A 25,050-nucleotide genomic window follows, 5' to 3' on the forward strand; every position below is an offset into this window, starting at 1 on the left:
TGTATTTAATAAGGTTGACTTTTTTTCAGTGAACATTTTTTCCGTGAATTTTTTTTTGAGTAAATAAGCAATTTGGTCCTTGACTTTGCACGATTGCGTCAATTTCGTCCCTAACTTATTTTTTGTATCAATTTGGTCCTTTACTTTGTCAAGTTACATCAAGTTGGTCCTTGTTACATCGATTAAGTCCCTCAAGAATCAAAACTGCATCAATATGGTCCCCAAGAAACATTGTCCCATCAGATGGGTTCCCTGTTATATCAAATAGGTCCCTCAACGTTGGTTGGCTACTGTCTGGTTGACGGTGACTGACATCCGTTACGTAGAAGAAGCCGAACTGATGTAACGGAGAAACGAACTGATGTTCCATCTTACGGCATTGTGATTAGGTTATATCAATCTGGTATCTGACTTAACATTCTCTCTCTTACTTTTTGTCAGTCTATCTTTTCAAGCTTTTCTCATCTCTCCCATTTCCCGTTCATTTCACACTCCTTTGTTTCTTTCCATTCCTCTTCGTCTCCTTATCTCAGAAGCCATTTTTCTCTTTCTCCACCTACATTGTGTGAAGCGTGAAAGAAGCGAGGTGTGAGAGCACTATGGATGACGATCGGACTGACAGTAACTTTGTTTGCATACCTAGGTAAATCTCTCTAAATCTCCAAAATCATATTGTGGTTCCACGTGATGAAAAAGGTGATCTTTTTATGGGTTTCGACCATTGATGATATCACTGTGGTTGCATGTTTGGATAGAGATCTATCTTTGACTTTCTATAATCCCACTGTAGTAGTCTAATGAAAAAGATGAGCTTTTTTTTTTTGGGTTTCCATCATGATCATACCTCTGTCTCTATGTGGTTGTCTTTTTTTTTTAGTTGAAATCCATCGTATGTTGTTGGCTTTGTTAGAAAGGTAAAATTTTGGGGTTTTTGTTGATTCTTGTAGTTTGCACTTGTAGAAGACAGTTGATGTACATCTTTATCATGGAGGAAGATTTGTAAGGAGTCCCAGTGAGAGTTATGAGGGTGGTGAGATATTCACTTTCACAAATATAGACATAAACACCCTAACTGCTGTTAAGATTTTCAAATTGTTGCCTAAGAATTATGGGAGTACACCTATAGCCTGCCATTATAGTGACCCCACATTTAGGAACTTTGATTTTGGATAAACTCATTCCTAATAGACCATGATGCCAGATATCTCATTACTGTCTTACAAGATCAGAGTGAGTTGCACTTGTACTAAGAGCATGACCATGTAAATAACCCAATACAACTCACTAAAGAGGAGATTAGGGAGTTGGAGAAAATTGAAGTTGAAATGAGGAAACGTGAAGCTGCAAAGAAGAGTGAACTGGAAGAACTTCAGAGGAGGGAACTGGAAGCTGGACAAGCAAGGGAAAAAGAATCTATTGAAGGGATGGTCAATCAATGCTTTGGTAATTAGCCACCTAAAGTTATGGAGTGGGATGAGGAGAATGATGACATTCATCCTCAACAATCCACTGGAATAGGAGCTAGTACTGTGTACTATGGAAATGCAAGTGAACTAAGGGTTAAAAAGAAATCACTTGCTTTGAAAACAAAGAAGAAGAAGGATAAAGGAATTAGAAGAAGTGTGCTGACAAGAAGAAGAAGAGTAATGATAAGAAGAAGAATAAGACTACTGAAGAGAATGAGTTTAAAAAGAGAAGGCTAAATTACAAGAGTAAGGATAAATTCAAGGTTATACCACATGCTGAATGGGCTCAGATGAAGCTGTAGCAAGCTACTGAGGCTGCTCATTATGTTGATGATCATGATGTAGGACCTACATTTTTTGAAGCTCCACCAACAAATGCTTTGCTGCTGCTCCAAGTTAGGAAGAAGAAGAGAAGTTATCTGATGGATATGACAGTTCAAAATTGGAGTCATTGGTTGACGATGATGAAGAAAACCAAGACACCATTCTTGCTTTTAATGTAGATGCGATGGAAATAAATATTAGAATGGAGTTTGAGAGCCTCGTTGTTTTCAAAGATGCTATCAAAGAGTACAACATTGGCTTGGGGAGAGAGATGACTTTAAGAAGAATGACAAGATGAGAGTGAGAGTTTACAGTGTTGACAAAAATGAGGGAGATGAAAATAAGTGTCCTTGGAAGATTTATTGTGGTTTGAATAAGAAAAATAAGATCTTTATAGTGATTCTATATCACAGTGAGCACACCTATGCAAGAAGGATTGATAACAAGTTAGCAAATAGAGTGGGTTGCAAAGAAGTTAACCCTAAGGCTGAGGAGCCAACCAAATATGAGTGCAAACAAGTATTCGATTACTTCATTCACACCTATGGAGTAAAGTTTCATGATGCAAAGGTTTTTAGAGCCACCAATTTGGCTAGAAAAAGTGTGAAGGTGAAGAGAAAGAGCAATGTGCTAAGTTGAGAAACTATGCAAATGAGCTGTTGAAATCCAATTCAGGATCCACTGTACTCTTGCAAGTCCTACCTGAGAGTCATGAGTTAGGCTTTATGTTTGATTAGATGCATGTAAAAGAGGGTTCTTGGAAGGGTTCAGGCCTTTGATTGGATTAGATGATTGTTTCCTCAAGGGTTATTATGGGAGACAACTATTAGCTGCAATTAGCCAAGATGGCAACAATTCCTTCTTTGTCATTGCATATGCAAAGATAGTTGGAAATATTTCTTGGACAACCTGATAGTAGATGTGGGTGAGCCCATAGAAAAGAAGTACACTTTCATATCATATATGCAGAATGTTAGTTTAATCTTACCATGTCCTTACTTTGCTTGTTTTGGTTTGTTTTATTCTTATTGCAAATGTAGGTGCACTAACAAGTAGTTCTTGCAACCATGTCACCTATGTAGGGGTTGGATTCAGTCATGCATGAAGTGCGTGAAGGTACACTACACGGATTATGTTATAGGCATATATGGGCTAACATAATCAAGAACTTGAGACTTCCAGGCTTGAAAAAAGCCTTCTCGAAGATGTGCGAAGGCAACAACCTTTGCAAGGTTCACTCAATGCATGGCTCAAGTGAGGCTTATGAATCCAACAGCTGCAGACTAGCTTGGGAACATAGAAGCTCATCGATGGAGCATGCATGACTTTAACACCACCTACAAGAATGATGCGCTCACAAGTAACATGTGTAAACAGTTCAAAAAAATGTTGAAGTGAATGGGCAAACCTATAATAACACTAGTTGAAGGGGTGAGAGAATATATCACAAAGAAGATGGTGAAAGAGTAGATCTTATATGCCAGGCACAAAGGATTCTTATGCCCCAAGGCTCAGGCAAGATTGCATTAATATAGAGAAAGCTGTCGAGGTTGGGTTCCATTATGGTGTGGAGATCCTCATACGTGCTATTTGAGGTAACATGACCCCCATTCTCTAAATGTGTAGTTGACTTGAGAAACCACACATATTATTGTCGATTGTGGGACTTAATAGGGGTACCTTGCAAGCATGTCATTGCTGTGGTGCAATACAACAATCAAAGACGTAAGAAACATATGAATTTTATGTACAGGAAAGAGATCACTCAGAGAGCTTATGCTTCTTTTATAAATCCTATAGTTGGCCAAGACTACTAGGAGAAGACTCATTTTGACCCTATTAAGCTTCCACAAATTAGGAAACCACCAGGTAAGCCTAGTAAGAAGAGGAAGATAGCCCTCAAGAGCAGGTAAATCCTAAGAAGTTGAAGATGAGGTTGAATTTCCCTAAATGTTCCAAATGTGGATAGACTGGGCACACAGAAAGAAGATGCCCTAGACAGCCATCACCGATTGAAAGTACTTTTGGTGTAGGATCATCAAAAAGTATGAACAAATGGACATCACTAATGACTTTACTCCACCTCAGCCATCAAAGCCCTCTTAGACATCACAATCATTTGAAGCACAATCATCACAAGTACTTTTCCTTTCTTTGAGTAGAATTCATAATATGTATGTCCAAGTGAAAAATAATGGATTCTCTTTTATTAATTTGTTGTATGCACAGATTCCTAAGATGCCTACCCTTACCCCCTCCCTTCTCAGTCAGACTCCCTTCTTACACTCCAATGACAGCAGAAACCATGGGAGCTGCCAGTTCTAGAACAGGTGCAAGATTTGCAGTTTATTTCTATCCAATGGGGACCTTCTCATCCTCACCCTCCTCAGTGAATTGAACTTGGAAGAAGTTGACTATGATACTTTTTGTGCACTTGATTAATGGCATATCAAGTTACTTTAGTTATATTAGGTTGAATGTGTAAATTTTTGGGTTACATTTAGGTTCGAGTTATCTATGTAAGCAGAAGATAACAATATATGTGATGGTGGACAACTCTCTGGTAGCATACATGTTACACAGTCAAAGTAATTTGTACTTTCTTTTGTAAAGGTACTATGGCAAAGTAATGTGCACTGTCTTTATGAATCTTTAAGAACTTGTTAATATATCTATGTTGGTAATGCTAAGTTATTTTGCAAAGTTGAAAGTAATGCAATTGCCACACATAGCTCTGTTATGCCTAAAAACAACAAAATGATCAATTTGATGTAACGTTTCCTCAATATTGTCACCTACAGAACATGCTCCTTATGGTCTAAACTGATGTAACGTCCAATTTATTAGAAAAAGAAGAATGACCAATTTGATGTAACATTTTCACAAAACTGATGTAACAATAATCCCTTATTCAACGGCGTGACCACTTACAGTTAACCTAATGCCATTGAGGACCTAAATGATGTCAGTAAGGACCAATTTGATATAACTTGATGACCTATTTGATGCAAAATGCTAAAGTGAGGGACACAACTGGTTTAACAAGGACGACATTGATGTGATTTTGATTCCTAAGTGACCTAATAGATGTAACAAGGATCAATTTGATACAACTTGACAAAGTCAATGACCAAATTGATGTAAAAAATAAGTCATTGACGAAATTAATGCAACCGTACAAAGTCATAGACCAAATTACCTATTTACTCTTTTATTTCGGTGAATTTAATAAGGTTGACTTTAATAGATTAAATGGTATCCGAGTGTATGTTTTATGCGTCACGCATTCATTTAAGGTTGTTTAGTTAAGTTTCACACTATGGGCTTTCAAAACCATTACAGTCCATGCATGACGGGTAGTATTGAGTAACAAAATAATAAATTACACCGTATTTAATAAGATTAACCTTATTAAATTAGACAATTTTGATATCTCAAAATCTCACACACTATCTATCTTATACTAGTTAATTAGGACGAGGAACCTCCTTAATAACAAATAGAAAAAATCTAATGCACATGTGGTCCTTAAGATAGAAAATAACTGGACAACTTCATCTAAAGAGTGTGAAGATGATTGTCCCGAGAACTAATATTGTTAATATTTGCACAAGCGACGTCAAATTATTGGCTTAAACTAATGTCGACTTGACAACTTCGTCAAATTTTGGCATCTCAAAGTATCACACACTATCTATCTTATACTAGTTATTTAGGACCACGAACCTCCTCAATAACAAACAGAAAAAACCTAACGCACATGTGGTCCTTAAGATAGAAAATAACTTGACAACTTCATCCAAAGAGTGTGAAGATGACTGCCACGAGAACTAATGTCGTTAATATTTGCACAAGCGACGTCAAATTATTGGTTCATATATACGAATATGACCATCATGACGCTATATATTTTCGGACTGTAGGAGGTGTTCCTGACATTTGTAATTTCGTGGGCTAATTATGAATGCTAATTAATGAAAAATCATCGGGCTCTTTAGCCACACCGGCCGTATAACCTCTCAAAAGAAGACTCGAGGGGCTAGGAGGGCGATCCAGCCAAGAGACGGTACAAGTTTCCACTATTTATCACCTAAAGTCCAATGTATGACCACTCCGGAGATCCTTTCCATACTTCTAAACCAAGATTCGGGTGGGCAATTATCGTGTTGAACGAGAGGGGACCCAAGTCGAATCTTAATGGTAAAAGACACAAGGACAAATTTATGAGGGGTGGATAGGGGTTACCCTGTGAAATTGGAATGATTACAAAACTATCATAAGGAGATAAGAGGGTGTCATGCTGTAATAACCCATTTTTAAATTTGATTTTTATCCAAGAGACTATTCATATCCATATATTTCGTCCTCCTAAACCCAATTAGGAAAACAAAAACAAAATCATTCCAATAACATGCCAAATTCGTTAGAAATCTATTTACCATTTATTTTCCTTCCGGACAATACAAATAAAGATGGGGTTGCCATTGAAATAAGGCCCAGTAAGTCACAATCAGTCCATCGAACCTCGGAATAAAAACACGAGGTTGACAGCCGTATGTACAAGTTCGAACTAGTGGTATAAGAAAAGCATGTCGAGATGTCCACATTCCATATTAATTGCCCCCAATTCAAAAGTTGAACGGCCAGATTGACTTTTGTACAGTTTTCTTATTCACATAGTGTTGCCGGTGAGCCGTAATTGAATAACTAACAAAAAAAAAAAAGGCTAGAGAGACGGTTCTTGGTCTCACTATTTAATATTATGTCTGATTTTACCTTTATAGAAGTTATTTCAGCCAATAAAAACAGAAAAAGAAGGATAAAATTTACCATTTATGCACACTTTCTTCCTCCTCTAGCTCACTAAAAATACAATTTCTTCCCGAAACCTATCTCTTATTATAAGAAACTGCTTCTGCTGTTTGATTCTTCATTTTTTCTTTCTTTTTCAGTTTGTTAAATCTATTTTTATAATCTTCTATTATTATTGTTGTTGTTATTGTTATTATTTTTTTGGCTGAATAATAATAATTATTATCGTTGTTGTTACTTATTTTCACATTCTATTGCTAACTTTTTCTACATTGTATCTTAGTATGGATTCTAATCATCCATTTGATATAATTAGTGTTCTGACTTTTCTAATATAAAATAAAATACATAGAAGTTATCTATTACAATTTTTTAGAGTTCTATATTAAAAAAAATGTAATATGCTTTTTTAAGTAATATCATTTTGTTCATGAATTTTGGTATTATAACTCACTTTGAATTATCCTTAATTTGTTATTAGACAATAACATTTGAACTGTTTCAAATTAAGAATATATCAATTAACGAATATTTCCTCTCTAGCCAAAATTGTGTATGGCACGGGCAAATAACTAGTATAACTAGCATATTCTAAGTGATTCAATACCACCGGTTTGCAAATTATTAAGTCTTCGCTTGATTATATTTGCAGTCCTTCCCTCATTGTAGTCAATTATCTGATATATTATTTCCAATCTCTTCAAATGATCTTCCTCTTTATAATTATCAGTGTGTAACGCGAGTGCTCATCTAGTTGTATTTTTCCCTTTATCTATAATCTATAGTACTAGAAAATGAGAAGGAAAACTTCGTTTAACTTTTAATTTTTCATAAATGGCCATTACGAAATAATGAAATAAATTAAGAGCCGCCTATCATTAAAAAAAAATTAAGAGCCATTAAATGAGAGAAAGTTGGAAGTAAATTGTAATTTCAAACATTTCATTAACCACCACTTCCACCACTCTCCCAATAATCTCTTCTCTCTCTTCCTCACCGTTCCCTCACCCTCTCCACTCCTGCCTAAATTGAATTCATCATCCTTCCTTTTGTTTATACTTTTTTGAAATCAAAATTCTTAATTTGCAAAATCCTTTTAAACTTTTGGGCGAAACTCTATCCAATATTTGTAATAAATAATTATACTTGGTTAGAAATGTATAATTATGAAACATAAATTCTCAAAATATCGCGCGTAGTGCGGGTATATGTCTATTACAATTTTAACTAAAATTCCATCAAATAAATTTTTTTTTCCATTACAAAGAAGGTCAACGGCTTATTGTAATGAAAGAGAAATCCTAAACAACTTATAAAGTGATAGGAGTAGTCCCACTAGGTATCAAACCTACGACATCTAGGTCAATAAGTGAGGGCGTGCGCCACTACACTAAATACTCTTTTGATACCATTAAATGATATATTTATTAATAACAATTGCTCAATTTCATTTTGCACGAAGAAATGGATGTACAAAGGGGAGACGAGTGAGGTGAGAACTGAGTAAAAAAAGAGAAAATGTGAGAAAGCGAGTGAGAGATTAGTAGGTAGTTTTTGTATTTCTGTGAGTAACTTTATCATTTTAGTCCAAAAATAATGGCTTTAATGAGCTATCTAGCATGGGTAATATGAGAAATGAAAAGTGAGACCAAAAGGAGGTTTCTCTCTCCTATTATATATTGATACGGATGAGGAAAAAAAAAGAAAATGTGAGAAAGCGAGTGAGAGATTAGTAGGTAGTTTTTGTATTTCTGTGAGTAACTTTATCATTTTAGTCCAAAAATAATGGCTTTAATGAGCTATCTAGCATGGGTAATATGAGAAATGAAAAGTGAGACCAAAAGGAGGTTTCTCTCTCCTATTATATATTGATACGGATGATAAAGATACACACGATTCTTATACTGATACATATGTAATTATTGATTTATTTATTAATATAAGCCTGCGACCCAAACGGAACTATAAAATGCACTTCTGTGAAAATGTCTGTTCTCTCAAAGTGCAATGAGTCTTATTTCTCTCAAACTGAACCGTTAAGTAGTAGTGACTTCATGTGCTCCTGGATTATCGGGAGGCAATGGTTCTCATCGTAATCGTACATTAGAGGGACCATTCGGGCCGTGTTCAGTGACCCCTTGGCTAGGGAAGGAGAGAATGGTTGGGGAGAGAGGCATTCTCTGTTTAGATTCTTCCATGCGTTGGAGATCATCGCCTTCACATGGTTTCTTGCCCCCTCAAGTGAGCAACTAGGGTTTTCTTTCATGTAGTAGTCCACATACGACCCGTCGTGCCCTTCTTGGTTCTCATCCTGCCATATAAATTCAACATAGAAATCTTTGTAAGTGACTAATTTACACAAAGAAGGCGGCCAAGCAAGAAACTAAAGATCTTTTACACATGGATAGGTCATGAGTACTCAGGAGTACACAGTATTCAGTACGTTAGTTGTGTGCGTACAACTGATTAATGTCGGTCAAGAAATTATGAAGTTACACTCTTTTTTACTGTTACCGGGAATAGAAAGGAAGGAAAAATAATTAAGTACAAGAAGACTAGCTCATTAATAAGAGGGTGATTCAGAATCTCGTGATCGATTTTATAGGTATGAGAAAGACTAAATTACATTGAACTTCTTAACAACGCAAGAGGTATTACAATTACGTTTTTAACTGTTGGGGTGCTAACTACAGATTTGATTTTTTAACTCTGCGGAAAAAGAGACCATGAAGAAAAAGAAAAAGAAAAAGAAACCATTATCTTTTGGACACATAGCACATTGATCATATCACGCAAACTTCGGGGAAAAAAAAAACCCAAAAATGTGCTACAGCCGGTTGTCTTTGTGCTCCTATTTCACTTAGTTCGTGAAATTATATCAGTTAAATGGTAGTAAATCAATGAGTCTTAATCACTCAATTAATTAATATAACTATTCTTAAGTAAAATAATTTTATTAATTCTTTCTCAATCATTTAAAATTTTGTCCTGCTCCCAACTTTTTGATGCATTTAGTTTTATTCAATTTTATCTTTTTCTGCATGTCCTTGTCCCACGACACAGGTAAATGTTTATTCATGAGTACATCCGTCTGCTTCGTAAGAGACAGAAGGAGACAGATGCACATTATTGTACCAAGAAATTTCCAATCAGACATTGCTTTATGTGAATATACCTTGGCACTTCCAAGGTCGTCCCAAAGACGCAGAATCTTCGCTGTGGAGGATGACATTTCCCGGAAGCTCTTCATTGTGTCCGTACTTTGTCTATCCGTATCTTCACAAAGGAGTGCAAATAAGTGAACCATCACCAAGGGCACGCCGGTGCTAACTATTGCATTCTTCAAGTACTCATCGGCTGGAGGAGAGTGGGAGGAAGTGAACCATCTTGCTTCCACAAGGAATGCATCACAAAGGCTCGCCCACTGCGCAGTAATTAATCAAATGTGCATGTCCATATATCAGTTAACAAAATTAGACTAAGGTGCGCAGAGAATGATTATACTTTTTTTTTTGCTGAATTAAAAGGCTAGGTCGGGTTATTAGCCCGCTGTGACTGTCTCAACTAAGGGAACCTAGCCGTCACGGAATATTTCTTTCGCCATAACTCGCTGAGACTTTAGTCCAACTTAGTCACCGCAGCCCCACCAACACACTAGTGAATTAAGTCCAAGACCTACTGGATCAAGTATTATGAGCCGGCCACCGCCATCCCATAATACACCCATATAGTGGCGAGCTCTACGTTCTCAGTGAAGTTCGAACTCGTGATGTTCAAGTGGAGCGCTTGATGTTTAACCATTAGACCACCGTGCTAGTGGTGAGAATAATTATACTTAAAGAAACAGTTTTATGAACGTGAAACGAGAAAGGTCCGAATAGTCAAAATTTTGGTTAAGATGTAATAATGAATATACGAGCAGTGATCATATTTTATACCAAGTACACGGCTTTAGAGAAGTGGATCTTTTTCACAATACAGTCTTGCAAAATATTGATATATACAAACTGATAAAATTAATTAGCTAAAATACTCACTGATTTCCTGAGTAAATCTGTTGGATTCCAACCGTGCTTTGTATAGACTCTGAAGCTGATTTCATTCGTACATTTATCTAAAGCCCTGAAGCATGTCTTCATGTAATTGGGTAGTTCTTCGGCACATTCCCATCTGAGTAGGTGCATTATAAATATCGGAAACTTGGTTAAAATTCTTCGAATTAAGAATCATGATTGAAGGGGAAAAAGTACAGTATAAAACGATCAATTAACTAACCTATTATGCTAGAAATTATCATCACCAAATCTTGAAAAATCTGTTAGACAACTTTTTATGAACAACTATTCTATGTCTCCTTACTTAGAGTCCCTAGCCAAAATCCCCAAACGCAGAGAATGTTTTTTTTTTTTTAGTGATGATACAAATTGTAGTACTGTGTTGTATAATCACCTGTCAATGGCTTCTGCGAAGAGAGTAAGTTCATCGAGGGTTCCATGTACATCGAAGATGTCATCAATGATGTAGACCATGGCGATTGGCTTCGTGAGATCCACTCTCTCTTTTGACAATTTCGGCTCTGGTAGAACCACCATCGGCCACATGTACCATTTCATTGGCTGGTCTCTTGCAAACTTTAACTCGTTCGATAACCCTAGATCTCTCCACCACCTGCATATGTCCATCCACATAAATAATAATGAAGCTAAATTTAGTGTAAATGGATAGCACGTGCGTATGCGTTGCAAGTAGTCCATGAAATCATGAGTTTAAAATATATTAATATGGGGTGTGATTATAATAGCTAGTCCTTAGCTTTTTTTATATTTGCCTGTCCCTTATTGGAAAACAAAGGCACGAAATCATGAGCTGGTTTCATATTTGCCTGTCCCTTGGTGGAGCACAAAGGCCAACCTTATAGCAAAGGAAAATTAATATGGCCTACCCAAGAGTTGCTAGATATTTACTTGGATACTTGTCGGATCTCGGTGCGATTGATGGACGCAATCAAGTCCCTGTCCAAAATGGCCAGCTCCCTAAATGCTCTGGTCCACTCATAGTGATAGTGCCCTTTGAGATAAACCTCGAAGCTCTTGGAAGTGAACCTTGGCAAGCTCTTATGTATGGGATTTGACAATGTGTTCCTCACAAGCTCTCCTAATAGTTTAGAGCTCACGCCGTTGATATCATTGTCACCAACATTTAGAAATTTATCTGCTGAACCACTTAGGGCTTTTCTAGCGAATTCCGCCGCCTCGCTGAGTATATCTTCCCCTTGCATGCCCAAATGGGAAGCTTCATACAAGCTCATTAGCCCGAAAACGTCTTTGCCGAGCATCGGATCGAAAACACATCCAACATTGTTGTCTTCTTTGCTCTTGAAGCCCTTAAAGATATCTGCGTATATAATGAATGGCATCATGCAGGAAAACGAATTTTACTGTAACTGATGGAGTAAGGCTGTGAACGGCAAGAAAGGAGCCTCGTCCACCTTACTCATATGCAATCATTTGACCTTATCCGATAAGGCCAACATATAGAGCGACCCATAGATCCATATGGAAAAAATTATTTCACGAGGATACACTGCTAAAACACCCGCTATCACCGAGGGAAACACCACTCGGCAATCCCTCGGTGAAAGTGACTACCGTACGCAGAATGGCACAGGGAGCAGGGAACCGTGCGCCCCCCCACCCCATAAATCCCATTAATCTTTGCTCCTAGCGGTATTCGAACTAGGCTCTTCGGCTCCACGCTCCCAAGCCTTACGACTCCAGCTGTTTGACATTTGTCTCATCATTACACATTTTATTACATTTGCTATTAACCTACAATTATCATTTACTAATTAATGAAATGAAATTCATTTACTTTCTTCCATTTTATTTATATTTTTTATTGTTATATATATTTGAGCTCTCTCCAAATGAAAATCACATATTATGTAATAATACAATAATATTGTGAAAATTAAGTATCTTCACTTGCATTATGCATGGTGTTGATATAACTTTTCTTTTTAAACTTTTCATGTACGATATTAAAATGATAAGTAACTATAAAATATATCTATTTATGATCCGCGCTCAAAATGAATATAATTTTAATTTAATTTCAATATGGAGATCATTATTTATTAATTAGGAGATGAAATTAGCGTGTCCATTACCTACACCTAATTATATTTATTTACTTATATCTATATATTTTCAAAAACTCAAATTTTAAATATTCAAATTTAATTAATTTCATATTTTATATCTCTATAATATTATCTTCAAGAAATATATTTTATATTTTATATATATTTCTACAGTTACTATTGTAAAACAAATATTAATTTTCTCAATTAAATTTTTATTAAAATTATTTTAATATATTTTTATTTTACCGAGGGAAGCATCCCTCGGTAATTTTTTTTATAATTAATGCTGTTTTTTAAAGGGGTATTTACCTAAAATGGTCCATGGTTTGCCCGTTTTGTCAAATCTATCCTATGTTTTTTTTGTCAAATTTATTCCATGGTTTACTTTTTGCATTAAATCTATCCCGGCGTTATTTTTTCCGTCGACATCTAACCATGCTGACGTGGCGCCTACGTGGCAAGTGTGGCCCACTATCTCTCCACGTGCCATGTCAGCACGGCCGTTAGATGTTGACGGAAAAAATAACACCGGGATAGATTTGATAAAAAAAAGCATATGATAGATTTGACAAAACGAACAAATCATGGGCCATTTTAGGTAAAAATCCCTTTTTAAAATTAATAAATTTTATATTTTATAGAGGGAAAATTCCCTCAAGAAATTTTTTTTGTATTTTTTATTTTCATCGAGAAAAAGTCCCTCAGTAATTCTCTCTGTAAATTTATCGAGGGAATTTTACCGAGGGACATTTTCCCTCGGTAAATCCCTTAGTAGTGCCGGGTATTTAACAGTGATAACTGATATAATGTGATTAGACCAATTATATTAATTGAACCACATGACAATCACTTCAAAAGCAGTGAATTAGAAGAAAACATCATTTTTTTTATCCTTTTGGGTAAGGAGAAAGCATCATTTTTAGAAATACTCAATCATTAGGAAATAAATAAAAGCTTAATGATAGATCTTCAATTTGAATAACAATTTCAATATGATGCAGCGTTCATCACCAGCAAAATGTTCGGACTTCAGTTGAATATGGAAGTATACCGGGATATGAACAAATCTCCTAAGAGTAATCCAATGTTTATCCGCGTATACTAAAAAGGCACACACATACCAACTCAAGGCGTGGAGTCAAGTGTTCAGTATTTGTTCTCATTAAATAAAGTTTTGGGATCTACTTTTATGAATGGAAAAAATTCATGATTCGGAAAACTTACTTCTTAGTAGTAACCTATTTCGAGTTGGATTAGTCAGGGTTTATTGGATTTCGGGATTTCAGAATGTACGTAAAAAAAAAAAAAAGGGCAATAAAATGGTTGCCATTAAGGATACACATATGGTAACCATTTAAGTATGATACACGAGATATATATGTATACATATATATGTAAATCAACCTGAAGATGGTAATGATTTCCAGAACTGCATGTCCTAAATTACGAACCTGCAGGCAGGTAATAGCCTTCTTGCCGTAGAAGTCGAAAACGAAGTGCGACCTCATAAAGACTGTCTCTGCTGGGGTGGCCATCAAAACTGGAGATCAAATGTTGTTCGTGCAGAATGCTCTTTATCTCCTCTTCAAAGGGGTAGGCAATGCCAAGGCGTTGGAGAGCATCCACCATAACTAGACTTTCTAAAGATCCCTTCTCCACTTTTTCGATTAAATGCCTCACTTCCTTCAGCCTCCTCTTGTGTAAACCTTCGGAACCACCCTGCACAAGCATCATTAATACACTATTAAGAAACCGATCGATCGATGCCACAAACTGGCTTATAAGACTTAACCCGAAATGGAGACAGAACAGCTAGCTGAGTCAAAAAGTTGGGCTTGACGGTTGAAGCAAATAGGGGAGAGGCAGGTAGTATGCATTTACGCTATGTACCAGCTTCATTGCAACAAACAATATTTATGTGATCGATACACATCATGACTTGGCATTAACTAGTAAATCATGTGAGTAGGGGCGGAGCCAGTTAATTGGTAGGGCCTCCCCAGAACTTTGGATTTTTTTAAAATTTTGCCTCAAAACTATGTAAAATTAGTATTCCCCCGAAAAAAAATATTTATGTATTATTTATATCAAGTAACATTTTTGTTCCCTCTGGACTGCTCCGTCCCTGCATGTGAGAGGTCATCACCATGTAAAACGAATATGTTTTTTTTATCATCTGATGTCAATGATGAAGCATGAATGGGTAATCAACCCGGTACTTAACCTTGAAATTGTTGAGTCCGTTTGGAAGATGATAGGATTCCAAAGGGGAAGAAAGCAGGACCTGATAAGGGGCAGCCATCCATTTATCATGGTCCATCGTTCGAGATATAATGTTTTGGAAATTCGACCTTGTGATCAGTCGTAAAAATCTCTATGGGATAAATATGCTGTTGGGGACGAGCAAACTCAGCTGGGGACAAAGCTATATGGACATAAAGAAAACCTATTAACTAGGATTGTTGTCCAAGGTATGAGAAGAACAAGAACATGAACATGTAGAAACAGAGAAAGCAGTTATAGCTCGCTACGATTACGGAGCGCATAGTCCTATTTATAGGACACGTTTGGAGCTGAAACTGGCGTTTCCCCTATCCGAGAAGTACGTGCACCGTGTTTTGCACGTGAGGGAATTCAAACGAAGAAAACATAGTTTTTCAATTAATGAACGCATAATAGTAACATGTGGTTCCAAATTGGTCCGTAATTTATCTTTTCCGTGTTTAGGGGCGAATCAATCATCCATCTTTTGTCTTGTTCGGAGCCGTCGTCCATTTCAATGAAATCTTTTGTCTTCAATAATTCGAGTTCTTTCAACCCGTTTGGTTCGCAGGTTAGGAATTGCAAATCCGCGTAAAGTCAGTTGGATTTGATTTTAGAATTGAATTTTGATTTTAATTGATTTGTAATACTTGAATTGTTGAATAATAAAAAAAAGTCTGAAAAAGTAATTAATAGTTGAAAAAAAGTAATGATTGTATTGTTGAATGATGAAAAATTAATGAATATTTAAGAGAATTTAATATTAAAATTTGAATTGAATAGTTAAGAAAATTGAAAAAAAAAGTAATAATTATATTATTATTTTTATTGTGTAGTGAGTAAAATTAAAATTATAGTTAAAAATTTAAAAATAAATTGCAAAATCAATTAATTTGGATGCATTTTTTTGGTCCGGAATCACAAATCCGAATCCGGCCCAAATCCCCCAACATCCTGATTTGGAAAACCGGGCCTCAAAGTCGGATTTCTCATTCCGGTTTGTCCTTTTGACGAACTACCATAAATGCCCCTCATTTCTCTTCTAATTTTTAAAAATTGCCACTCGATTCAAGCTCCCCTCCCAGCTTCCTTCGCCATTGCCACCGCTGGATCTTTATCTCCGGTAGGTTTTCTGGCAGGTACCTAGCTGACTAAGGCATACCCATGGCCAAATTTTGCAACTCCGGCGAGATATCAACAAAATAATAAAATGAAAAGGAAACACAGGTGGCGCGAACTCTGGGGCCACACGAATACTGGGCAGCACGAGGCTAAGGCTTGAAACCGCTGAACAGAGGGCTCGTGAAAGAGAGAGGCATCTCTCTCGCATCTTTCAGTTGGTTTATGGCCAAAAATAGGCAGGACAAGAGGAGATACTAGCAGACATGAAGACTCGAGGAGAGGAGGGTCGGACGGAGGCATACCCATGGCTCACAAGAGAAATTTCTCTCTCGCCAATGGCTCGATTGCCCAACCTAGGGGTGAGACCTGTGCAGCACTCGCTAGACCCAAGGCTTCCTAGCTCTGGGCTGGTCGAGCCACAGGCTCGATGGAGCTAATCATTTTCAGTGAGCTGTGGGTTGGGTCGGATCTTAAAATATATATATATATATATATTATAATAATAATAATAATAATAATAATAATAATAATAATATTTATTTAATTTTATATTCAAGAACAATTTACTCTTTCGAAATTCAATATTATCCAATTCCTCGTCTATTCCGAAATTCAACTAAACCAAAACATCAAACCATAATCTGAATTCAAATCCCCTCTCATTCAAATTCCCCCCTTATTCTAATCCCCTCAATTCTTGTCCCTCCAACTAAACACACTATTTTATGTTTTTGTCGGTAACTCTTTTGACTTTTTATCATCTAAAATTATATTGTACAACTAAATAAATTCAGTTTTGCTTGGGCAATACCATGACTTGTGAATTGAAACGGGCAATTCAATTAATAATTGAGAGTAACACTTTTGACGCGAATATTTTTGCGTATATTATTAAAGCAAAGATCATAAATATAATTAGTAGGTTTTAAGCAATTGCTCATGATATAAAAATTTGCATTTTAGAGCGTGATCTTTGGGGGTCTATCATAGATATACATAAGGGATAAGGATAAATTTTTCATGAGATGTTTTTATTTTCTATCAAAAATATATATACGATTAATGATGAACTTTAAAAATATGAAATGTTTGCATATTATAAATTGATGAAAAATAAATTAACAACGAAATTAATTTTCATAGTTGGGTCATCTCATGTTGATAAAGGGAGATAAAATATTACTTGTAATTTCAAAAAGTACGTGCTTAATTAATATAATTTCTTAGAAAGATACAATATAGACGAAGAAAGACGATGTCTATGAATGGAAATTTGTAACGAAAAATAAAATACATAATATATGTATAACTCTTTAGAAAAAGGTAAAATAGGTAGAGAGAACATAGTAAAATGTATTATGACAAATCTTATAGTGATTAGGACAAATGAGAAAAACTTGTATATTATATGGGCGAAAAATGTAATTATATTTTTAAGGAATAACTGGTCTAATAATAATAATCAGGTCACTTGATCCGGCCGATCAATTGAGTTACACTACTACCTTGTCGGGTCATGTTGAAGAAATACTAGACAAAAGAAGGAAATTAAGGGAGAAAAAAAAAGGAGACAAAAAAGGTTCAGTGCTTACAAACTAATGTCGTAGTTTGTATATCTAGTACTTCTAATACTAAATTTCTTCTGATTTTTCCAGATAAAAGTTAGATAAGAGTATTTCTTTGGTAATGGTCCGACTATAACGATCGCATTATTGGGCATAATGCGTCGACCGTTTTACGTGGTACCTTAATCAGGTTGAATTTGAAAACAATAAAAGGGCTTAATGCGTCGACCTAACGATTAGATCATTGATGTAACGCATAGACTGAATTACATGGAACCTTATTGGGTCGGATTTGAAAACACTAAAAGGACGTAACACGTCGACCGAATTATATGAAACTTTATTTTAGAAACACTAAAAGAGCGTAATGCGCCAATCTAATTTTCAGACTGTTTAGCATAACATGTTAATGGAATTACGTGGTACCGTAACGTGTCGATCGGATTGCGTGACACTTTGTTTGGATCATATTTGAAAACACTAAAAATATTAGGGGAAATTTAAGAAATTAAAAATAAGGAAATGAAAAAACAAATTGAAAAAGGAAGTGGCTGCGGATGGGAAAACCCCACCCACTCGCCACCTCCTGCCGACGGACCCATATTGGCTAAATAGTGTTACTGAGGTTTAATTTTGCTCTTTCCGCTTGAATGTTGTGATTGCATTTTGTACATAATGTTTCCTGTATAGGCGGGCAGTATTTCAAACAATTGTATAATGTGAATAAAATAGAAAAAATTGACCAGAAAATGTTAAGTGGAGAAAATCTAGTATTCTATAGGGGTGTGCACGGATACCGGGTATAACCGGAACCGGTCGGAATCTACCCTAACGGGTAGGGTCCGGGTATCTCGTATTGAAAATAGGATAGGGTCCGGGTATTAAAATACGAAACTGGTGAATATTAGTTCTGGTTTCGATTCTTGGCTACAGGGTACCCAGAATCGGAACAGGAACCGGTATCCGGAACTGGAATATACTTACTTATTAAAAAAAAAAAGGAGGGTAAAGTTGAACTCTCAAATCTCAGACTCAACGCTGTTCCTCTTTCACTGTTCGTAAACCTAACAATGCGTTTGTTTTCGGAGTTAAAGTCACGAATTTGTGATTGTGATTGTGATTGTAGAAGAAGACAAAAATTTTATTTGACCGTTTGTGGGGTCCACCATTCTGTATCTACCCTTCCCCCACCACACCCCAGGCCGTGCAAAGGCCCTGTTCGTTGTTTGACTGAAAGTTCACAAGGACGGCCCCTACCCAACGTCTGCATAATAGACACCTCACTCCTCCCCAAATTTCTTCCTTCTGCGAAGAAAAGCCGTGAAACTTTACCCCAAATTTCTTCCTTCTGCGATCTACAGCCGTGATCTACAAAGCGAATTTGTCGGTGAGAGGCGAACAGGCTATATCCTCTACCCCCAGTTGAACGGCCAGTGATCCGCCCTGCAAAAGTCAGTCGAATTTTGTCGGGATCAGTGGACAGGCGTCGAAATATCGTCGGGCCCCTACTAGTGGGTGTTACGGTATAAGAGGCATCTTCGTCGGACACCAATTCCATATCGAACCGACAGGTAATTTCTTCCTCCAATTTGAAGTTCCATTCTGTGATTTTGGAAATTTAATTCCCGGGTTGAGGATAGTTGTTACCGAGCCATGCTGTTGGTCGAACTTGCTGATCCCTTTTTGGTCGATTTCGGTTTGATTGATTTCTGTGAGGTGGAATCTGTTGTTGCTGTTGGCCAATTTGTCGATTCACGCTACTTACAATTGGACTAGTGATCTGTTTTGCTGCGTTATGTTTGTCTGAAAGCATGCTCGTTGCATTTGTTTGGTTGCCCTAGGCACATGCAGCACAGATGCTCGATGAAATGTCTGTGAAGGATGTGCTCGAAATAGCATTACAATTGTGTGAGCTCTTGCTGATGATTCGTGTGTGTATTTAGTTGTTATTCAAACTAAGAAAGTATGCTTGAATATCCATCCATCCATCCTTAATAATATAGCTGGATGTTGACAGACTTGAGAGCAGAATCGGGGAGATGATAGAGAATGAATTGAAACACATGCATGCATGCCTGCCTAAGCTAAGCCATGACTTAATGATCCTGTCATCATCCGATGGCAGTTGACGTGGATGACATTCATTTCGTTTTCCACCCTGTGATTGCATGCGGACTAGTAAGGGAAGCCGAAGCCCCTAGAAATGAAATTTCGTGCTTCTCTTTGCTTCTTCTTCGTTTCTTTTTTTTTCTTTTTTGATCTTCCTCTTTGCTGTGAGACAGCGGAAGCTTCTCTAAACCTCCTTCCCTTCCAAACTGCAGCCAGAACTAAGAACTGAAAGGAAGGAAAAAAAACAGAAAAGTAGTAAAAGGAAAAACACTCATAGCAGCTTGGGAATTAACAGAGTTTCCTATCTTGCCACGAATGCTGCAGCTATTTCTGTCAATTTTTCTGGGAAAAGAGAAAGGTGTCTTCCTCTGGTCGGTGTGTTGACTGAAATAATCGAGTATGAATGTTCATAACTGATTCTGTATTTGATTATCTTATGATCCAAGAATGTTTATCTTAGCACCTGAATCCACTTCTGTAGTTCTGTACGTCGAATTTGGACATATTCTCTGCGGTTTGAACTGAAGATGTTGCCTTGCCTGCATATTATTATGTCTGTTTTTGTGCTGAATATTGAACAAGTGCACACAAACATTGTTGTTTGTCATATTTTTTTACATGCATGTAGTATAAATTGTTGTTATAGTTCTTTCAAAGACATGGCCCCCAAGGGTGAAGGCGTAGTTGAGTGGACTGAAGCGCTGGAGAACGCTTTCATTACCATCTTGCTGGAGAAGTTCACAAGGACGCATACAACATATTGGAAAGCCAGGGACTGGGAACAAATGACTAAGGAGCTGGAAGAGCAATTTCCAGGCACTAGTCTCGACGCCAACAAGTTGCGGCAAAAACTACGCAGACTGAGAATCCAATACACGCAGTTCACCGAGCTGATTGCGCACACTGGAGTCGGCTGGGATGAGACAACCAATACCGTAAAGGTAAATGCTGATGTCTGGGATAAGTTTATTAAGGTATAGTAACACTAACCTTTACTTCTAACACATTTTTCAGTTTGTAATTTTCCAGATAAAGTAGTTCTTTGTTTTATATTTGTTGCGTTTTTTTTTTGAAAATGCAGAAGAACAGCGGCTTCAAGACTTTTCAGAACAGAGGTTGCAAGCATTACACATCATTAAAAGAGTTGTTCAGGTCTAAGACAGCAACAGGTGCATTACGAATTTCATCCACCGACCCACCAAAGAGCCCAGAAACATATGCACGCATGGATGAGGAGTTCCTACAAGCCGCGTCAAGCCGTGGGAAAGAACCGATCAATCTTGAAGAGGGATCCGGCGATAGTGATGACCCCGTTCATGAGGTTACCGAACCAGTAGTTACTGGGTCCCGTCGTCGTGTGCGCAAAAGGAGTTCGACCACCGGGTCGCGGTTGCAGGAGTGCCTTGACATGTTGAAGTGCAATATCAGCAATAGGGACAAGGACATACATTGTACCCCTCCTGAAACGAAGAAAAGCAAATCCGTGACGAGCCCCGACAAACCAGCGAAGGGCAGCATCGAGGAGGCGATGGATGTGCTCAATAAAATGCGTCCATCCATGTCCATAAAAGAGTATCTCGTTGCTAGTGATCGACTTTCAAGGGAGGAGCACACACGGCGTATGTTCATGTGCCTTCTCGATGATACAAGGTTGCCATGGGTTTGTAGCCTGCTTGACCCTTGAACGGCCACGGTCCATCGTCTAATGCGATATATATGTTTATAACTAAGAGTTTATTTGTTATGTCATCTACCAAACCTTTGTTTTATATTTGTTGCGTGTGCTATTACTTTGCTTGAACTATGTGTTTGTTTTATGTGACTCTTGTGACATGCAATTACGATATTTGTGATATGCACTTGCATTTGTTTTACATTTTAATCTTGATTCCTTTGACCATATCATTTCAATTCTATGCTTTTGGTAATCTGCCAATTTTTTTGTCGATATAGTTCGCTAAGCTAAAGGGAACACACAATGTCAAGACACGGGAATTCACGACGAAATGATAACCAATCAAGCGATGCCCAACTTATGGGGATTTATCTAGCGCTGGAGATTGCGGCGGCCGAAGAAGATGTCCCGCGCAACATTCCTTGTCGAACCTCACGTCTACAAGGCAGATATTACATAGAGAAAGTTCTTGGCAATGACACAAGGTGTTACGAGAATTTCAGGATGAACCCTCACATATTTCATAACCTGTGCGATACGCTAAGAGCAAACTGTGGAATCAGAAATAGCAGGAATGGTATGACCGTCGAGGAGATGGTCGGCATGTTCTTATTGGTAGTTGCACATAGTACTCGGTTGGCCGTGGTTGCAGAACGATTTCAACATTCTAAGGAGACGGTGTCACGAGTCATCAAGGTAATAGCTCATGGAATTCATTCGTTGTCACCAACGTATATAAGACGGAGGAACGTTGCTGTGCAGCCGAAAATTCAGAGTTGCCGAAAATGGTACCCATTCTTTCAGGTATGTGTCGTACATGTGATAAATTGAAATACCACTAATTTTTGTGCTTTATAATGTAATTCGTAGTCTTTTCATTATTATTGTAGAATTGCATTGGAGCAATCGATGGGACCCATGTGTCTGCTTGTGTGCCATCATCGGTGAGAGGCGCGTATCGCTATCGGAATAACGAGATTACGCAAAATGTACTCGCCGCTTGTTCGCATGACATGATGTTCACTTATGTCGTCACTGGATGGGAGGGTTCTGCTCATGACTCTCGAATTCTGTCTGATGCCGCTACATTGGAATTATTCCCTGCACCATATGGCGGTAAGTTCTTCATGCTCATATCGTATGTTCCCTTGTCAATCGTGTTATGTATTTTCATAAATACATTCTACTTCTGTTATATTTTAGATTTACATTTGTGCTTGCAGAACAATATTATGTAGTCGATGCGGGATTCCCTAATATTCCCGGGTATTTGGCTCCTTACAAAGGCCAAAGGTATCACCGCAGTGATTATAATGACGACACGCCACCAACGACGGAGAAAGAATTATTTAATCAACGTCACGCATCCGTTCGTAATGTTATCGAACGGTGTTTTGGGGTGCTGAAGAACAGATTTGCAATACTGCGGACAATGTCAAATTACGGCCCGCTTCGCCAAGGACAAATTACTCTTGCATGCTTCGTGTTCACAATTTCATTCGGCTAAATAATTATCACGAAAGATTATTTGAAGAGTATGGAAATGCATGGGAATATTACGATGAATTCCGAAATCCTCCTCATGTAACTGGGGATCGGATTGATGTAGACATGAGAAGTAGGGAAATGGATGCATTACGTAATCGTATTGCAAATGCAATATGAAATGCGGAAACAAGAGGAAACCGGTAATATTGGAATGAATGGACGATATAGATAATTATTTGTAATGGGATTGTATGTTTAATAATATATGGGGCCCACCAGTTTGACTTTTGAAATGTGTGTTTTGTTGTGTAGTATTTTGAGTTAAAGTTAAAGTTAAAATCTTAAACCACGACTCTGAAAACAAACGGAGCAAAAATCTCCAGGCTCCAGCTGCTCTCTCTGCTCTTGAGTCTCGACTCCGACTCTCCGAGGGCTCCCGAGTCCAGTCCCCTCCGTCTCCTACTCTCCTTGAAGCTCTCTTTCCCGGTGAGCTTTTGCTTTTTCCTTCTCTTCTGTGACTGTCGGTGACCAGCTCCAGCTAGGCCTTCATCTCCAAACTCCACCTCGGCACCTCGGGTCCTCGGCGAGCACGAGCTGCTGCTTCTCCGTCTCCACTTCGGCAGCTTAGGTCCTCGACGAGCACGACAGACCACAAAGCAGCTTCGGTATATTCTCACGATTAGCGTCCACTGATCTGCTGTTGACGTTGAGGCCTCTCCGTCTGAAGCGAGGTTTCAGTGGCAATAGAAGGCTGTTGTATCTGTGATAGAGGCAGGTGGCCTTAATTGGTTAGTAGGTAAGGACCGTAAGGTAGGGAATTTGAGTTTCCTCCCGTAATAACTCTTCATATTTTAAAGTATTTTGAGAATTTTCCTTGTAGGTCATTCAGGATATGTGATCATTGCAGTACAATCATTTTATGGCTTGCTGGAAAGCGAATTATTTACTATGAATCTTTTTTGAGCCGTTTGTTACCATTTATGTTTGGTTTAGATGACTATGGACATTATTGCAAAATTTGCTAGAATCTCATTGTGATATAAATTTTGCAATTTCTACTGTATTTTTTCAACTTATAGTGGTCTACATTGTTTGTGACTATGGATTTTGTTCTTTCAATTTCTTGGTTATTGGGAAAACATATAAACTTCGATCAGTGTAACATGACTTACATTATGTAGTACTATACTCTCCATATAGTCGAGCTACATTTTGATAATAAGCAATCTTTAAAAATTGGAAATATCGGTTTGGTGGAAAAAAGAAAACTCGTCATGGATTTATTTCATTGATAAACGGCTAATCTAATATCATACATTTCATAAAATTCAATGGCCTTTGTATCCTTTTTCTTGGACTCAGTGATAACTCTTTACTCAATGAGTCATTGTTTGATGGAGAACCATTTCTCTGTGTTCCAGAGCTTTTGCGTGTAATCAGAAGATTGAGTATGAAAGAACAGTGGTCAGATATGAATCTTCAGCATCTGACCCTGAGAACTCTACAGGCAGCATTATCTGGGAATCCACGCGGTCAGAATCATTTCAAAAGCATAGGTGGACTTGAGGTTCTGCTGGATGGACTAGGTCTTCCATCAAATAATACGCTAAAACTGGACAGTACCTCAGATATTAATGAGAACATGTATCTCTCTGTCATCCATGTACATGATATTCTTAAATTAAATCATCCTGTCTTATATGTGCAATTATTTTCTAGCATAGCACTTAGAATTTGGATTATGTGGAAATGGCCCCTTTTTTTTTTTTTGGGAAATGTTAGCACAAACAGAACCGATTCTAGGTATTCTCGGAACTGGGAAAAAAAATTTTATAGGTTCCATCGGGTACCCGGAACCTATAGTATAATACAGGTTCCGGCTAGGTTTCGGTTCCAGGATTCAACAGGGTAGAGTCCGATTCCAAAATCTTGAAACCTGTTTCTTATAGGGTAGGGTCCGGGTATCGTGAAAAAAATAAGGTATCCAGAACCGATCACCTCTAGTATTCTACATGGTTACGATTCGAGGAGACCATTCACTCCGGTGTTCTACTTTCTTCTGACAAAAGAAAAGAACCTATT

General features: G+C 37.5%; 2 protein-coding genes across 9 annotated transcripts; one reads left to right on the plus strand and one right to left on the minus strand.

Moving 5' to 3' along the window:
* Positions 1 to 8,434: 8,434 nt before the first annotated feature.
* On the minus strand, positions 8,435 to 15,275 carry LOC116202267 ((3S,6E)-nerolidol synthase 1-like). Of its 3 annotated transcripts, none has more exons than XM_031533750.1 (7): positions 14,972 to 15,275; positions 14,199 to 14,466; positions 11,567 to 11,996; positions 11,052 to 11,270; positions 10,640 to 10,772; positions 9,778 to 10,026; positions 8,435 to 8,913 (listed from the first exon to the last, which is right to left on the minus strand). In XM_031533750.1, the coding sequence occupies exons 1-7, from the start codon at positions 15,065 to 15,067 to the stop codon at positions 8,626 to 8,628; spliced, it is 1,683 nt and encodes a 560-aa protein (XP_031389610.1). In that variant the 5' UTR covers positions 15,068 to 15,275; the 3' UTR covers positions 8,435 to 8,625. The 3 variants fall into 3 exon arrangements, with proteins under 3 accessions (XP_031389610.1, XP_031389611.1, XP_031389612.1); XM_031533751.1 differs by having other exon boundaries at positions 8,508 to 8,913; positions 15,032 to 15,275; XM_031533752.1 differs by lacking the exon at positions 14,972 to 15,275 and adding an exon at positions 14,540 to 14,887 and having other exon boundaries at positions 8,508 to 8,913.
* Positions 15,276 to 18,909: 3,634 nt separating this feature from the next.
* Positions 18,910 to 23,261, plus strand: LOC116204934 (protein ALP1-like). 6 transcript variants are annotated; one of them, XM_031537315.1, is made up of 5 exons: positions 18,910 to 19,267; positions 20,452 to 20,746; positions 20,887 to 22,284; positions 22,371 to 22,596; positions 22,704 to 23,261. In XM_031537315.1, exons 3-5 carry the CDS (start codon positions 21,784 to 21,786, stop codon positions 22,985 to 22,987), a joined length of 1,011 nt encoding a protein of 336 aa, XP_031393175.1. In that variant the 5' UTR covers positions 18,910 to 19,267; positions 20,452 to 20,746; positions 20,887 to 21,783; the 3' UTR covers positions 22,988 to 23,261. The 6 variants fall into 6 exon arrangements, with proteins under 6 accessions (XP_031393175.1, XP_031393174.1, XP_031393173.1 ...); XM_031537314.1 differs by having other exon boundaries at positions 18,912 to 19,267; positions 20,434 to 20,779; XM_031537313.1 differs by having other exon boundaries at positions 18,915 to 19,267; positions 20,452 to 20,779.
* Positions 23,262 to 25,050: the final 1,789 nt, after the last annotated feature.

Source organism: Punica granatum, chromosome 4 (genome assembly GCF_007655135.1).
Source record: "Punica granatum isolate Tunisia-2019 chromosome 4, ASM765513v2, whole genome shotgun sequence".
In the NCBI taxonomy this organism is placed as follows: Eukaryota; Viridiplantae; Streptophyta; class Magnoliopsida; order Myrtales; family Lythraceae; genus Punica; species Punica granatum.

What these genes read in the sequence shown, in the direction of transcription:
- LOC116202267 (XM_031533750.1), bottom strand. Translation starts at nt 15,067, where the DNA reads ATGGACCATGATAAATGGATGGCTGCCCCTTATCAGGTCCTGCTTTCT. An exon ending in ACGGACTCAACAATTTCAAG is followed by an intron (nt 14,467 to 14,971) that starts GTTAAGTACCGG and finishes ATGCTTGTGCAG; the next exon opens with GGTGGTTCCGAAGGTTTACA. An exon ending in AGGCTATTACCTGCCTGCAG is followed by an intron (nt 11,997 to 14,198) that starts GTTCGTAATTTA and finishes TTATATACGCAG; the next exon opens with ATATCTTTAAGGGCTTCAAG.
- LOC116204934 (XM_031537315.1), top strand. Translation starts at nt 21,784, where the DNA reads ATGTCAAGACACGGGAATTCACGACGAAATGATAACCAATCAAGCGAT. An exon ending in AATGGTACCCATTCTTTCAG is followed by an intron (nt 22,285 to 22,370) that starts GTATGTGTCGTA and finishes TTATTATTGTAG; the next exon opens with AATTGCATTGGAGCAATCGA. An exon ending in ATTCCCTGCACCATATGGCG is followed by an intron (nt 22,597 to 22,703) that starts GTAAGTTCTTCA and finishes TTGTGCTTGCAG; the next exon opens with AACAATATTATGTAGTCGAT.